The 16,584-nt window shown below is 42.6% G+C and overlaps 1 protein-coding gene across 1 annotated transcript in view; it reads right to left on the reverse strand.

Moving 5' to 3' along the window:
- Positions 1–16,584, reverse strand: part of KATNIP (katanin interacting protein) — a 180,719-nt gene that overhangs the window by 90,287 nt on the left and 73,848 nt on the right. The window contains exon 6 of the mRNA XM_063100158.1: positions 16,146–16,277. Coding sequence (XP_062956228.1) covers positions 16,146–16,277 — 132 coding nt within the window. The remainder of the gene's footprint in view (positions 1–16,145; positions 16,278–16,584) is intronic.

Consider the following 16,584-nt stretch of genomic DNA (forward strand, 5'->3'; position numbering starts at 1 on the left):
GAAAGCAGTGGACAGTCCCTCTCTCTGCACCCTCAGTGTTCTTGCCCAGCACTGTGGATTGAAAAGATAAAATGGGTGCTGACTAGCTGTGAGACTGCTGTCCCTGTCCAGGAAACTCCAGTCAGTCTTGGGGCCCATAACTGTCCCACTGATGTTGAGGCCGAGTGGAGCCACTGATCACAGCTAGTTCTAGGAAGAATTTGGACGGGGCATTAGGACTCTCAAAACCCATGGTCAGCTGAGCAGGCTCTCCCAGCCTCTTCATTACCTTCACAATGTTGCAACCCCATATTTTAAGTGGCTGAATGTCTGGGGTCCTGAAATTTGAGAACTGAGGCCTAGAGTTTGTGAGGTGGTCCAACATCTCACAGTGACTAAGTGATGGGCAAAACTGCAACCTCTGCCCTCAGCAATTCTCGTGATCCTTCGAGATCATCCACACGCAGAACAGACTCTCTTGCATCCTGTCATGGCCTAGCCAGTGGGCAGTACAATATGGCAAACCACCACACATTAGTGCACTCAGGCATGCGCATGAGCTACAGGCTGCGGTAACAGCGACTGGAGCGTCCGGTGTGGAAGGGGTGACAGACAGGCAGTGCATAAGGAAAGACGAATAGGGGCATTGCAGATGTGGCCAGGACTGCGAACAGAAGCCCCTGTCTGGATGAGGGGACAGCGTTGACTGGGCTGAGGGTGCCCCAAAGAAAGGTGGCCAGGGAAGGCCGAGTGGTGAGAGCAACATAGTGAGTGGCCTCGTGTGTCAGGTGGTAGCAACAGCAGAGGCGAAGAGCGGGAGGCAGAAAGGGCTAAACGGCAGGGGAGGTAGGAAGGGTCAGGGCTTTGTAGGCTTTAGGAAAGAGACTGGATTTTGTTTTATGCACGATGGGAAGCCACTGAAGGGCAGAGATACCACAGCATCCGATTGCTGTTTCTCAAGATCACTATGGCTCTCGGATACCAGATGGATTTTGAGAGGCAGGGCAAGGGCGGAAACAGGATGAGCAGCCACAGTAGCAAGTGAAGGAGGCAGGTGGTCACAGAGGTGGGGACAGGGAGATGGCCTTGAGGCGAATCTGGGAGGCAGCAATGACAGAAATGGCTGACTAGGGATTAACAATATGCATACCCTTTGACCCAGCCCTCCCAGGAACTTATCCTTCAAACTTAAGTATACAAAGATCATTGAGGCATCCTTTATAATAGAGAATGATCCAAATGTCCATCAATAAGAGATGGATTAAATAACTAACAGAGCAGGTGTCCACGGAGCTGCAGGGAACCCATACAAAGGACAAATAGATCTTGTGTACTTCCTCAGAAAGATATCAAGATATACACTTAAGAAAAAGAATGCCAAAAAATGTACATATAGTATGAACCCAATTTAAAAAATAATTATTAGTTTCTACACATGTTTACATGTATACAAAAACAAACACCAAACTATTGAGTCTTTTCTCTGAGAGTAATAATATGGGGACTTTCATTTTCTGCTTTGACTGATTGATTGATTTTTAGCATGTATCCAATTGTGCAATTGGAAAAAAATTACATATTTACATTTATGTTTAAATCCTGCCCCTTACTCCTGAAAATGAATACACTCCCCATAGGAGTGGCAGGTAACGGCGGTGCAGAGGACCCTGGACAGCCAATTGTTGAAAAATCACTCATCCCTATCCCTGGAGCACATCTAGTTTCCAAAAAGTGACTTGGAAAGTGGTGAGCAGCAGCCCTCCAGGCTGGAGGACCATGAAGGAGCATCTGTCTGCCTCCAGAGTAGTGTATCCAGTCAAGAGGTCCAGACTGAAAAGCAACACACCCAGCGTCTCAAACAGTAAGAAACCCAGGAGCCCTTCTCATACAAAACCTCCCAGGTGACAAAATCCTGACAACGAAGGGAGAGATCAAAATAAAAATACAGACATGGAGAAGCTGTAAGGTCTAATGGTGGATGCTGATGCCATTCAAAGACTGAATAAATCCTAGGCATCTGTTCAGAATGGTTATGGACCAGAACACAACATTACAACCCTCGACCCTTCGCTTAGCTTACAAAAACCAGCAGAGAGCAGACAGTGTAGGTGCATCCCTGGCCTCATTTTCCATAGTAGGCAGTCAACTCAAATCCATCTCAAATGGAAATATAGAGTTTAAAAAGATGGTAACCCCAACCTCTTAATATTATTTCATAATGTATTAAACTGATGGATACTTTAAGAAATAATATTTTTTTGTGATAAAGAAATTTAAATTTCAATAATTCCTCCTGTTTTCATTCAGTTTTTCTTCTGTTAAATTAATGCAAATTTAAATGCCACAAAATATACATAAAAATGAAGCCCATATTGCATATGGCTGGTACCATCTTCACAAAGGAGAAGAATACATTTGCTTGTGCTGGGTTTGTGAGTAAACTTTAGGAACCGAAGACCTTATAAGGCTCACATGATCTAAAACCATCTGTTCCAGGGGCAAAGGGGAGATGAACTAAGAGGCAACATTCCCTTGAGAAAGCTGTTGAAAACCTCTCCATCTAGAAAGATGAGGACCTTGGGTTGGTTGCTTTGAAAGCCAATCTGCTGACACTTCAAAGGCATGCCATGCCGTGGGATCCACCAGGTGCTTTGAAGTTGTTATCCAGAAATTTCTTACTTTATAGCTTGGCTTTAAAACCTTGTTACATTCAATCTCAGTGCTCAGTGTTCAAAATGATAAGTTCAAGCCCTTTCAACAGAAAGCCCTCTTCATGGAGACCAGGCTGCTACCACCGCAGGTGGAGAGCACGTGATGGGGGCTGCAAACTAATTGGCCTCCTCAGTGAGAGCTGGGGAGGAGGCAGGGGATGGATGCTGATGTAATTAAAGACTTCAAGGGGGCTGCTAGAACCACTGACTCAAGGCAGCAGGGGTCTGATGGCCAGTGGATTAGTGCCTTACACGCCCGTTCTTCCTCTTTCTGTTGGGCTAAGAAAAGAGCAGGCGACTGTCAAACATGAGATTTTTGCAACACTAGCAACAATAACTATAACATCGATAACAACAATAACAGTTATATCAGGCAACAAACTACCCTCTTGAGGCACCTTATCGCATTTCAGCCTCTAAACACCCCAGTGAGGTGGGTCTCCACATGTTACAGGCTCAGAGCACTTAGAACAAGCCCAAGGGCTAGTAATGGCAGAGCCAGGGTGTGGACGAATAACAGTCTGACTCTAGAGTCCAGGTTCTTAACCACATGAGCATGTTTATTCCCTGCCTGGTACCAACTTGGAAGCAAGTGGTCTCTGGAGCAGGATGAAAGTCAGGCGCTCAGGGATCATCCGATGACGTGCATGGAATTGACAAAACCTGCCAGTAAGAACTTTAGACGCAAAGCTGCCTTAAGGCTACTAAATGTGTTAAAGTGTGTAAATGTGTAAAGCCTTAGTGCGTGAAGCATTAAACCTCTAACTATACTTAGAAAGGGGAATGAGCTGGGTCTAAATTCTGGGCCATGTTCTTGGACCGATCCCAGCTGTCCCTTGTTCCCAGGTGAACTGCTGAGTCCCTAGCCCCTACCTCTACTGTGGGAAAATATGCTCTGACCCATTTCACAAGGTTGCTGAAGGGACAAAATGAGACAGCAGCTATGAATCAGTGTTTTGTGATCACTTCAATAGAGTTCTAGTTTTTACAGAAAATCTAAAATTGTGATGACAGCATATTCTTTTTAAATTCTCAGACACTGCTGAATTTGCCTACAAGAAGCCTGCAGGTTTAGACCATGAAGCCACATGGACATTTAAGACAGTCCTCAAGAGGAAGCAGCAGTCTTTGGGGTAGAGGTCATGGATGTGCAGCTGGAAAGGCCACTCTCCTAATGTCCCCAGTAATGTCTCTCATCTGATCGGCAGTTTTATAAAATTGGGATTTGAATGCATTTTAGTCTGTTATGCATCGTTAATTGTGATAATTCCTGTGAGCTTCTATTGCCCTATACGAGGCATTTTACATACTCATATTAACCTGCCTGGTCCATAAAGAATTTTACCCTGTACAGAAGGGTTAGGTGACTAATTTCTTCCTCTTTTCATTCATTCATTTAGTCAACAGATACTTTTTGTTGAATATATCTGACTGTCGGGTGCCAGGGATAGGGTGATGAACAAGATAGAATTCCCTTTCTCATGGAATTTATAATCTGTCAACAAAGCCATTCTATAAGAGATTAGGAGGGTAATGAGTGCCAAAAACCCAAACCTAAGGCTTGCCAGTACACACCTCAAGCCCAAGGGTTCTTAGATCACAAACTGCCCAAATAAAATGGCTTGTGCCCTAACTTTAGGGTCCACTTCATGTATTTTAAAAATCACATTCCCTATGTCAATTCTGATGGAACTATGGCTAGGAAAATTTGAGTTATACATGTGGTTCGAATACCTGCGCAATGTTTTTAGTTTCTGATGCTTTCTTACTGCTACCATCCAACCTTCGATTTTCTTTCGCTAATTTTCATTCAAAGCTAAATGCATTTATGAGGTAGTCTGGAGCTCAATCTCTAAAGTCCATCATTGAAGGGAAAAACAAAACAATTGTTTTTTTAAGGAAAGAGTGATATAACAGAAAGTACACGGACTCAGGAAGCAGACGGGTATGGGAGGCTGCACGGCCACCTCCTGGCTGTGAGGCCCCTGAGCAGACGCCTCAGCCCCATCCTGTCTGAGCTTTCTTCCCCTGAGCCTGCCCAGAGCAGGGGGCTGGCTGAAGGATTGATAGATAAGAAATTGGATAGGCAGGTTAGACAACAAAATGAAAGAATGCCAGTGGCTGACTAGATGTTTTGAGGTATTACTGAAAGATAGAGAGCAGAGATTGCATCTATAAAGAACTAAAAGCAGAGGAAACTGCAGACCAAAACATGGCAATAAAATTTTCTACAGAAGGAGCGAAGTGGATATGTGTGGGTGTTTGTGTGTATGTAGCTGAGTCCAGAGTCAAGATTAAGTAAGAGGAAGTACTGGGGAATTCACTGGAGGGCTGCTTTTAGGGCTGCAGCCCCTCCCCAGTGATATTAAGAGGCAGCAGAGATGCTCACCCATGCACAGGCTGAAGCCGGGAATGTGGGCACAGGGGCGAGAAGGCAATGCAATACCCCAGAGGTCACCATCCCCAAGGCAGGCTGGGAGCTCCCACACCTCGAAGAGAAACCAAGATCCACAGTTTCCAGGAGTGTGCTGTGGCCCATCTCTACAATCACCAGGTCAGGCTACAACAAACAGATCAGGAAGAGGCAGTGGGACTCTCAAAGACAAAGATGAGCAGAAAGTCAAGAATGACCAAACATTTGGGAGAAATCAACACTCTAAAAGACAGGCACCAAATTTAATTAACAAAAGAACTAACAGCCAGTGGAAGAGAGTTAAATATGAGGGTACTTCAAAAAGTTCATGAAAAAAAAAGAATTAAAAGATAATACTAAGTTTTCCATGAACTTTTGGAAGACCTTTTGTAGAACAAATAGAGGAATACTTTAAAATATAGAAAATTAACATTCCTGAAGAGACTTAAGAGGATAATTTCTCCCATGAAAAAGAAATAACTAGAGATCTTAAAAGTTTTAATTTTATCATTAACATTTTAAAAAGATGAACTACTTAAGTGTGCTGGAAAGTTAAGCAAGTGATTTTACAAGAAAAGAGTACAAAATGACAAAAAGTACAAAGAAAAATTAAGAGACTTGAAGGGTAGATATGGACCAACATTTGTTCAATTGAAGCTCCAGAAGATAGAAGAGAAACAATGGAAGAGAATAACAATAGTAATAATAATAATAACAGTGAGAATTTTCTAGTGATAATTAAAGACACCAGCCTTCAGTTTGAAAAGGCCTGCCTAACGCTTTAAATGGGATGAAGACAGTGATACTGAAATATTCATACAGATAAAAGTTACACTCCATCAAAAACCATCTTGACTCTATATGCAAAAAGTGACAGAGATTTGAAATATACAAGGCAAAAACAGAAATATAAGGAAAAATCAACAAGTTCACAGAAAACAACCTGAACAGACAAAAAATAAATAGAGATCTATTGCAGTGGTTTGCTAATGAGAATAATAATTTCCAGGGAGACTTATTAAAAATGAAAAATCCTAAAAAAGAAGAGAAATACAGATTCTGAGCATTCCATACCCCCCTCCAGATCCAATTCTGCATCTTTGAGTGTGGTATGAGATTTACTATATTTAATAAGCAGCCCAGGTGATCCTGATATAGGTGGTCTGGGACCATACCTTAAGAATCACACTTAACACATTGATTTAATAGATATATTGAAAACTTTATACCAAAAAGAGAATTATTTTTTTGAATACCATACAGCATTCATATGAACCATCCAGTAGGCTACAAAAAAACCCAAAAAATAAACAACAAAAAAACCACAGTAACTTCCAAAAAACCAGAAATCAAAAAAGCCATTCTTTAACCATAATGTAGTAAAATTAGAAATTAACACAAAAGGATAGCAAAAAACTGAAAACAAACACTATTTACTTAGAACATCTGGAAAAACTCCTCAAAATGAAAAGGATAAAAAACCCTAAAACTAATTAGAAATGAATGACAATAAAAGCACTACATAATGAAATCTGTGGGATGAGGACAAAGCAGTATTCAGAGGAAAATTTATAGCCTTCAAATTGATATATTAGAAAACAAGACTGCAAATAAACAAATTAAACATTTAACTTAAGGAATCATGTTATAGGGGTGGAGGTGGGGGAGAACCAAAGCAATAAATTACACCAAAAAGTTTAGGGCAGGACTTGATAAGATAAAAGCAGAAATGAACTGAAGGTAAAACGGTAAATAAATGAGTAAGTGAATGAATAGATGACTCAATAAATCAAGCTTACATGCTCAACAAAACTAAAAGCTGGGGATGGTTTGGGTGGGTAGGTGGAGGGAGCTTTTCATATTATACTCAGTTTACTTCTGAATTGTATGAATCTTACGTAATAAGAGAGCACTCATATTTTAGGTGTTATATTAAGTTATACAAAAATAATGTGAAAATACCTAAGAAATTCTAAGTAGCATATAACTGCAAGAAATAAAAAAGTTATTCTAATATTGATTCAGAGGCCATTCTTTATTTTCTTTAAGATTGAAAAAGATGCTTTAATAAGTCAGTTTCCGTCTGGTATATTCACTTGCAGAAACACCTGTTGGGGGAAGGGGTTGCTCTATCTCTCACTTCTGCACCTGCCTTTCATGGGCCTTAGTGCTCACTCAGCATCGTTCCATATGAATGATTCATTCATGCTCGTAACTGAAGTATTCCTGCTCAGGTGGCCTTGTGCTGTCTGACCCACCTGCCCAGGGCCATTGTCCTTTGGTCTGAGCCGTCCAGCTGGGCACCCCTGGGTACCTCTGATGGTTCTGGGTAGCACAGGGGCTAACTTAGGTGCTGGTGGGAAGGAGAAAGACTTCTTCCTCCTCTCTTGTCAGGAACGGATTCAGCTTTCATTGTCTAAACTGGAAGTTGCAAGTTGGTGGTCTAAAGGCTAAACCTGGCCAGAAGGTATATTTTGTTCAGTCCCTAGAGAACTGTGAATTAGTTTCCAACAAAAAAAATTGGGAAGAGGGGTGGGGAGGAGGAGAAGTGGTGTACTAATGGGTACAAAACTATGCTATCTATCCTAAGTGAATCACTGTGCAGTATATGCATGTAATGAAACAACACACTGTAGCCCACAAAAATAAATATAAATTTTAAAAACTGGGAGAAATCAAACACAAAGAAACCCAGATATCTGGCTTATCTTAAACCTAGAAAGCCTAGCACCCCTGGCCTGTATTTCCGCATGATGGCAGTCCACTAAGACTGTCCACCACAGTCCCCACCACTCACTACTATGCCCCTACTCTAAGGCCAAGTGTTTGTTATACCCACCTGCCTCACTCATGTGATTTAAACTATTCTTTTAAATTAACACCATGTGTCAGAAATCCCAATATTTCAGGATCCAAACTACATCTTCCAAACTGACTTTTCTACCCCAAGCAGCACAAAACTTCTTTGTCAGATTATGTGTGCTGATTCATAGTTTGGGAAATACTGTCTCTGTAACTACAACTTAGTGATGTGATGACTGCGCTCAGCTTGTGTGACTGGCCAGAGTGCCTGATCATCTGTACCACTGGCTCATTCATTCACTCATTTAATTATTCAATTCACTCAATTTATTTGCAAACTAACCCTTTACCAGGCACTTTTCTAGGGGCCAGAGACATAGCAGGTGACGAGACAGAGCACATGTCTACTACCATGAAGCTTAGATCTGGGATGGCAAAGGGTGTTTTAAAGCCCTAAATATTTACCTTGCAAATGACCTGTAGAAATCGTCCCTGGATGAGCGGGAGCTCCACAAACGATTATGCATGTTTTACTCCAATGTATTTTATTATAAGGGACCAGGGTTTTCCCTTAAAATTCCACTTAGGATTTACAATTCTAGAGCCGGCAGGCACAGGAAATATTTAATTCACCTTTTCTTGTCAGAGGAGAAAATGGGGTATCCAAGAGTGCGTGACTTAGCCAAGGCCCCACAGAGAATGCTATAGGTTAAATGTGTTTCCCCAAAATTCATGTATTGAAAACTTGACCCTCATTGTAATAGTATTAAGAGGGTGAGAAATCCAATTGTGGTATTTGAAAGGTGGGGCTTTTAAGAGGTGATTGGACTGATGGGACCGTGTCCTGCAGTAATGAATTATTGTGAGTGTGGTTCTGATGGCTGTATAAGGAGAGGGAGAGGGAAGGCTAGCTCTCCTGCTCTTGCAACTCTTGCCATGTGATGCCCCGCATTGTTGTAGAAGAAGGCCCTTGCCAGATGTGCCCCCTGGGCCACAGACTTCCCAGCCTCTGAAACTATAAGAAATACATTTCATTTCTTCATAAATTACCCAGTTTCAGGTATTTTGTCATAAGCAACAGAAAACGGACTGATACAGAGAGTTTATGGAAAAGCCTAGGCTTGTTGAGTCCCAGTCACTTGTTCTTTCTGCTCTCTAAAACAGAAGTCACAAACTCCAACATCTTCAGAAGACATAACGTCATACATCAAGGTGAGTCACAGTGTCACACAACAGGGAATGGGGATCAGGGCATGCTGGAGGGGGCATGCTCAGAATAAGAGTTATCTAATTCAAAATAAAACGGCCACAATGATGACCATGGCAGAACACCATCAAGCCACCAGCAAAACCCATCTGGGAGTGGAAGCTGGCCCTTTTGGTCACCAGTCTGAGCCATCCCTTTCAATCACACCCCTCCCATTCATCATTGTATTTCTACCCTTGCCCTGAATTTTAGCAGGGTTTTTCAAGTGATAACTAACAAGAAAGCCTATCTTACCTGCCTCTATCTTCTCTGGATTCATTTTCACGACATAATAATGTCTTAATATAATAACACAAAATTAATTTTCTATTTATCTAAAATTCGCTTCTTTAAATAGTCAAAAGCCTAAATAAATTATTTTATATGAAAATATTTCTAAAATATATTAAGACTTCCTCGTCTCCTGAAAAGAGTCTTTTGAACATAATTTAGTCTTTTATTGACATTAATGGTCAATATCTTGGATAGAAAATGACACGTAATACAGGAGATATTGTCAAGAGCTATTAAGACTTTGTATCTTTCATCTATTATTTTTTTAAGTGACATCTTCTCCCACCCAAGTTTCCAGAAGTGCAGGATACGGTTTTGAAGAGAAGGGCAGAAATCCCCCTTCATCTCTCATTCTGTACCTTTCCAGCTTTAGTGAACCTCTGTGGATTTTTGTTGTTCTTTTTTTACTTTTCAGCTCAATTTTGTATGATGAACAAGGGCTTTTAACTTTGCCTTTAAAACTTCTTTCATTTTAGAGTCCCCAAATCCAAGCTACAAAGACCAAAGTATCCAAAAAAACGTTCCGTTTGAGGTGGACTCTAATCTTTAGGCCTCTGGCTCAGAATCACTGGGAGTCTTTTTTTTGTTAAAAAATGTGCTACCTCCTATATACAAATTCTGTTAGCTTAAAAATGAGGCCTAAAATATGCATTTTAAACAAATATCCTAAGTGATTCTTGTGCATATCAAATTTTGAGAACCATATCTCTATCTTTTCCTTGTAACTGTGGTTCTCAAACATTTGCTGCAAATTACAGTCATGTGGGGAGCTTACAAAAGGGAATCTTTGCTGAGCCCAAACCTGGAATCAGAATCAGAACCTCTGAGTGGTAGAATTTGGGCATTTGTTTTTTTATTTATTTTTAGTCTTTATTTTGAGCTAATTGTAGGTCTCACATGCCATTGTAAGGAATGATGCAGAGGTCTCATGTACCTTCACCTGGTTTCCCCTAATGGTAGCAGTTTGCCTAAGTACAGTTCAACATCACAATCAGGAATTCACATTGATACAATCCTGCTATGTTTTTTTAAGTATGTCTCTCTCTTTTTTTTCTTTTCTCTTTTTCTTCTTTTGCTGATGCTTAGTTCTATCAAAGAAGCTCATCTCCTCTTTAATGTGCTAGCTTTTTAAAAACTACTTTTTATTTTGAAAAACTGAAACCTACAGAAAATTTATTAGGAGAGTATAACGGACACCCAGATATCCTTCACCTATATTCACCAATTGCTAATGTTTTGCCACATTTCTCTCTCTCTCCTCCCACTTTCTCCTTCTCAACATGTATACACACATCCTTTATTTGGACCTATTTACCCACTAGTTGTTGACATTACAATCCCTCATGCCTGCACACTTCAGCATGTGTCTCCTGAGAACAAGGACATTCTCTTACATGGCCACAATATAATTACTGAACTCAGGAAATTTAACATAGATACAATATTATTATCTAACACAATACAGTCCATTTCCAAATTTCTTTAATTTCCCAAATCTATCTTTAAATTCAGTAATTCCTTCCTCCACCCTGAGGGTCTCACTTGCATAATTGTGATATATCTCTACCCTCCCTGAATCTCCAACAATCCCCCAGCTTTCTTTGCCTCTCCTGCCACAGACATCTTTGTGTACTCCAGGACAGTTGTTTTGCAAACTGTCCCTCAATTTGGGTTTGTCTGGTTGTGGCCTGATTGGATTTCATTTTTGAAAGCCATTTTTCATCCATGTTCTCAGCAATGGGTTCACCAGGGAGATATCTGGCTAAGGAGAGGTTCTATCATTGTTTAAAACACTATTAAGCATAACTGATGGATGACCACTTCTGAACACTTTGCTCCCAGGCATGACATTGATAATATTCACAACGGACGGTGGTACAGTCTGAAGCAAAAACAGGTCAGCCTGATTCCCAGCCTGTGTCTGTTAATTCCAAAGAACAAGGAGTTGTGGGGCCTGGGCTGCCAGAGTGGGCTTCTCTGAGTCCTGGGTGAGTGACATCATTTCTCTATTCCTCAGTTTTCTCAGACTATAATGTGGGAATGAAAATACCTAGCACTTGACTCCCAGGGTTATTGTGATGGATGTCACATACTCAACATGATACATAGCACACAGTAAGTGCTAATTTAATGTGAGCTCTTACTATCATTTAAAAAGATAATGCCATTAAGTCAAAACTCTCGTGTGTTGCTTTAAATCTTCTGGTGGGTGGGCCAGAGATATTTTTCTTAAAGCTGAATCCTGTTGTTAATCTGGTTGTTTTCATAGAATCTGTCATGGGGCCCATCTTACGGCCTAGCTGCTTGGCTATGAAAAAGACCCTGGCCCTTCATGGTTAGGATGCTGAAAGTTGATCTTACCATGACATCCTGAATAGTTAAGAGCATCTGTTTCTTGTCTGCATTGCTTGGAGGATCAGGGTGTTCATGAGCATTCAGAAGGGAAAAATTAAAATTGTGAGGTACAGTGCTGATGGGAGACCTAGTATCCAAGGGACAAACACAGAGAACTGGGCATTGTAAAAGCAATGTACCATCCCTGTGGACGTGCTGGGGCCTTGTTCTACTTGGTCTTCCTGCCTCCTGTCTCTCTCCTCACTAAATCACCCCCTGCTCTGATCACACTCATCTCTGTGTATCAACACCATTGCAGACAGGCAGCTTGTAAATGGACCAGGATTCAAACTCAGGCTGCCAACTCCCAAACAGCGCTCTGAACCACTGGGCTATACACTGGTTGAGTGAATTGGCATGGAAAGATGGCCATGGTAGGTTTTTGAGCAAAAAAAAGTGGGATTATCAAATAGTATGGATGGTATAATCCCATTTATGCTAAAATAACGAAAAAGGCACTCGTTCAAAAGTTATTCATATGGTACTCCCAAATAGCAGAAGTATGCAAGCAATAGGACTGTCCCCAAAGTGATCCCTCATTTTTTTAAGTCTCATCATTGAAATTAATGAAGAATGACTAAAGGGGAGTGCTGCAGAGTCCTGCTGTGTGTGGGGTGTGGGCGGACTGTTCCACTGCGGGTGCTTGGCCAAGGATGGCCTTTAATGGTTTATATGTATCAGTAACAATGATAACTTTAAGACATTAAATTGTAATTGTGGGAAGATACCCAATTTGTCCCACTATGGGATTTACACAATGGACAGAAAAACTCAGAGGGCATTCTAGAAGATATCAGGGTGGTCAACTCTTCCTGTCATCTATTATGCTCTCAGGGATTTATAAGATAACCCAACTTGGGAACATCACTCATTGGAATAGGAGAGGACTAGAACATTCAGATGAACCAACTGTCTCCTGTTGGGCTCAAGATATATTCCACTCTCAGTCTGGATGGTTACGTACCTACCTACTCATAGTAATTATCTCTGGGGCAGTGGGATTGTGAAAGGACTTTTATTTTCTTTGTACCGTTTGATTTTTTTTATATTGATCATGCATTACTGGGAAAATAAGGAATTTTAATATATATATTTTAGAAATGTACACTTTGTTTCATTTCTGATACTTAAATGGAGCTGAGATCATTTACATGGAAACCATATCACCCATTGCAGCACACAGCCCATGTCCCTAGGAAAGCCAGCATGACCAAGATCTGGCACTTTGGTGGAACTCTCTGGAAAGAGGTGCTCTCCTTTCACCAGAATTGGAAAACTGCTCAAAATCCTATGATGGCTTCCCATCTGACTTAAGGAGCATCTCAAATCTTTACCAAGGCCCTCGATCCCCATGCAATCTGACCATGGCTGCTCTTCTGACCCCCTTCCTCTTCCTCATCCCGCATTCCCTCCCTCCAGCGCCACTGGCCTTGCTGGCTTCCCTCCTCAGGACCTCTGCACCTGCTACTCCCTGTGCCTGGAAGCTCTTCTCTGCGTGGCTCACTTCCTCACTTCCTTGGGGTCTTACCCCAGCCCCCCCATGTAAAATTGTAGTCCCTGCCATCTTCCTCTATCCCTTCACTCTGCTCTACTTTTCTTGTAAGACTCACCACCTCCTGACATATTATATACTTGTTATCTTCTGTGTTGTCGTCAGTGTCTGGCACTGTGTGGTGGGGACTGTGGCACTCTGGAGCACACACCTATCTAGGGGGACAGCAGCTCCTCAGCTCTAGTCACTGCTGTCCTGTAAGAATGTGGTCTCCACATCTTCCGATTTTTCAAGAGAAGCCCCAAATTCAGATTTTCACATGGAATCTCCTGATGCTTAAATGTAGGCTAGCAATTCACATTTTTTGACAGCCCAGTGCAAGTCAGCGGGGTGGAGGCCAGGGAACACTTCTGCTGCATGCCAGTCTGTGAACTCGGAGCCACCCAGAAACTGAAGTTTACTGAGGATATGACTGAAGGCAAAAGACTGGTGTGTTTCAGCAGTGAAGGTCAGGTGGAAGGTAGGTGTGTGACTTGCACTTCCTCTTGCTTCATTGCAGGCTGCACTTGCAAACAGTGTGAGATGGCTCAGTCTATATCACCATGCACTTTTTCTCTCTCCCTGCTCAGACTGTGTCTCTTCAGGCTTCTGCCTTTGCCGAAAACTGGCAGTGCTATTTCACTCTTTAACTCAGCAGGAAAATAACTCCAGGGGAAATTGACTGTGAAGCCTTGCGAGTGCTCCCCTCAAGATGGGGGAGAAAAGGACAGAAAGAAACACAATCAAGCACTCACAGTGGAGGAAATTAAGTGCCAGTGGAGCAGCAGCCACACCAATTCAGAGCGCGTGCACAAAGGAACACTAACGGGACTTAATAGCTCGTGGAGGACGCTGCTGCCTTGTGTTGCAAGGAGCTGGGGAGCTGGCAAAGGAGGACTGTACGTTCAGTTGACAAGAGGGGCCAAAAGCTTGGCCAGAGACAAACTACCATGACCTCTTGCTTGAAGGGCAGACACACATTCTGTGACATGGGGCAAGGCTGCCTGTAACCGATTAAACTTGGCTAAAAACCAGCCTCCCAAAATAAGAGAAACTGATGCCTGTTTTGCATAGTCTGATCCTGAGCAGGGGATCCTTTGGTTGATTCAGAAGCAAAGTGGGTTTTAAAGGCAATAAAGTCCACATTTTTGCCTACTGTTTAATCCAACTTTTATGGACTGGGTAGAAAAGCCAGGTCATTGGGCCATTCCACAGAAAAGGATTTTTTTCTTTTTGCAGGAAGACAAAAATTTCCAATTTACTCTCAGACCTTTTGCAACCAGGATGTGAAACAAAGTGTGTCCTTGTTCCTTACCTGTCCTTTCCTTATGAGCAAATAAGGAAATTCAAACATGCAGCAAAAATCAGAGGAACATTTTTTTGGACAACAGTCCCACCTCCTTCATGGGTCATTTTCATTTCATAAAAGCAGTCTTTGGTGCAGAAGTGACACGCCGAAGCAAGACTGCCCTTGTGGTGAGGCTATCAAATCTGCAGCCTGGGCCCAGAGCTGAACATGTGCCGCTCTGGCAAAGGGGGCAGCGTCTGGCTTACTAACTTGACTTTGTCCTGCCACCTCCTGATAATTTTGCTAGTGCATAACCATGGAGATCTACTCATTTTAATTATGAAAGCAACACACTTGGAATACACTCTGGCTCTCCACCTCCCCCTGGCCCAGGCCTGACAGGCACCACCTGTTGTGCCTGCCACCGCTCCAACCTCACTTCATTCTGCGGTCCCCATTCATGCCGTGCCTGCATGGGGCTCCTTGAGCAAACCCAGCCTGATGCCATCCATGCTTGCTGCTTCCTCTCCCTGGAACGCTTTTCCCAGTGCTCTGTGCCAAGCCGCTCCTGTTGTCCATCAAGTTTCAACCAAAACATCCTGCTTGAGAGAGGCCTTCCTCCCCTCTCCACCCCAGCCAACGGTCCCTTCTCCCTCTTCTGATTTCTTTAGAGAACTAACTTATCGATGCCTGGAATGTTCTCATCATTTATTTCTCACTTTTTTCTTTATTGTTTGTCTCCCCTCTGGAATATAAGTTGCTTGAGAATGGCACCTTATCCATTTTGCTCATTTCTGTATCTCTGGCACCCAGGGCAGAGCCAATGCTCAGTAGTAGGTTCCTGACAGATGACTGTTGAAGGAAAGACAGGGCTGTGCTATTGCAGGTCACAGGATTTTAAAAATAAAATGGCAATTTGAGAAAGGGATGTAAAACGCCCCATTGTCAACTCATCAGCTGCTGCACTGACTTGAACTTTGAGCTACAGCCACATGGGTGTGTGGGTGTTTACTTGCATGGTTTCTGCTGCCCAAAGGGGTAATATTCAAAATATTTAGCAGGTGCACATATACACATGCAGGCAGGCTATCAGCTCTGGCCTCACCTCCTTGCTCCCCAAACTTCCCCAGCTTTTAGGACCCAGGGAAAATGTTACCCCTCTGGGAAGACTTCCTGGATATTCCCCTCCTCTGTTACTGCTGTGCTCTGCCCCCACCTCTCTACTGGTTCTCGCTGTAGACAGATAAGATGCTATTGACTCTGTCAGGTCAAACACCAGCCTTCCCAACCTTGGGACACAGGGCGTTTAGCACATGCTTTTTGCTTATTGTGTGAAATGAACACAGGAGTGAAGTAATGCAGGGGTGAGTGGAGGATGGGGTAAATAATGGTAAGAAAGTGCCTCTAAAAGCCACCAAGTGCCATCATTGCACTGAGCCTCATTGTCCTTCAGGAGCCCCAAGCATAAGGTTGAGGCCAATTCCTACCTGTGGACGATCCCCAGAAGAGTCCTTTGCCTCGACAGTCTCATCCCCACACAGCTCAAAATCTTCAGAATAGTCCAGAGGAGGTCCGATGTGGAGCCGTGGGCCAGCTTCTGTTCTGATCTGCACAGATTTCTAGAAACAAAAATTCAGACCTTTTCAGATGTGGTGGAATAAACATCTTTATTCCTCTGGGGCAAGGACTAGCACTGGAGGGGTGGGTGCAGGAATTAGATTCTGCTGGTGGTATGCCTGCATGCAAGGGTGGTCATGCTATGATGAACGCTGGTCCAATGTCCGTCCTGTAAGGCCCGTGCTGGATGGACTACGCCATCTCTGCTCTAAAGTCTCTACTGCTTCCTACTGCCCAAAGTGTGCTCAGGACAATTTGTTTAAATCACTTTTGCCTTGAAATTATTTATCAGTAGAATTTTAGCAGGTG

The sequence above is a fragment of the Cynocephalus volans genome, chromosome 6 (assembly GCF_027409185.1).
Source record: "Cynocephalus volans isolate mCynVol1 chromosome 6, mCynVol1.pri, whole genome shotgun sequence".
Lineage (NCBI taxonomy): Eukaryota > Metazoa > Chordata > Mammalia > Dermoptera > Cynocephalidae > Cynocephalus > Cynocephalus volans.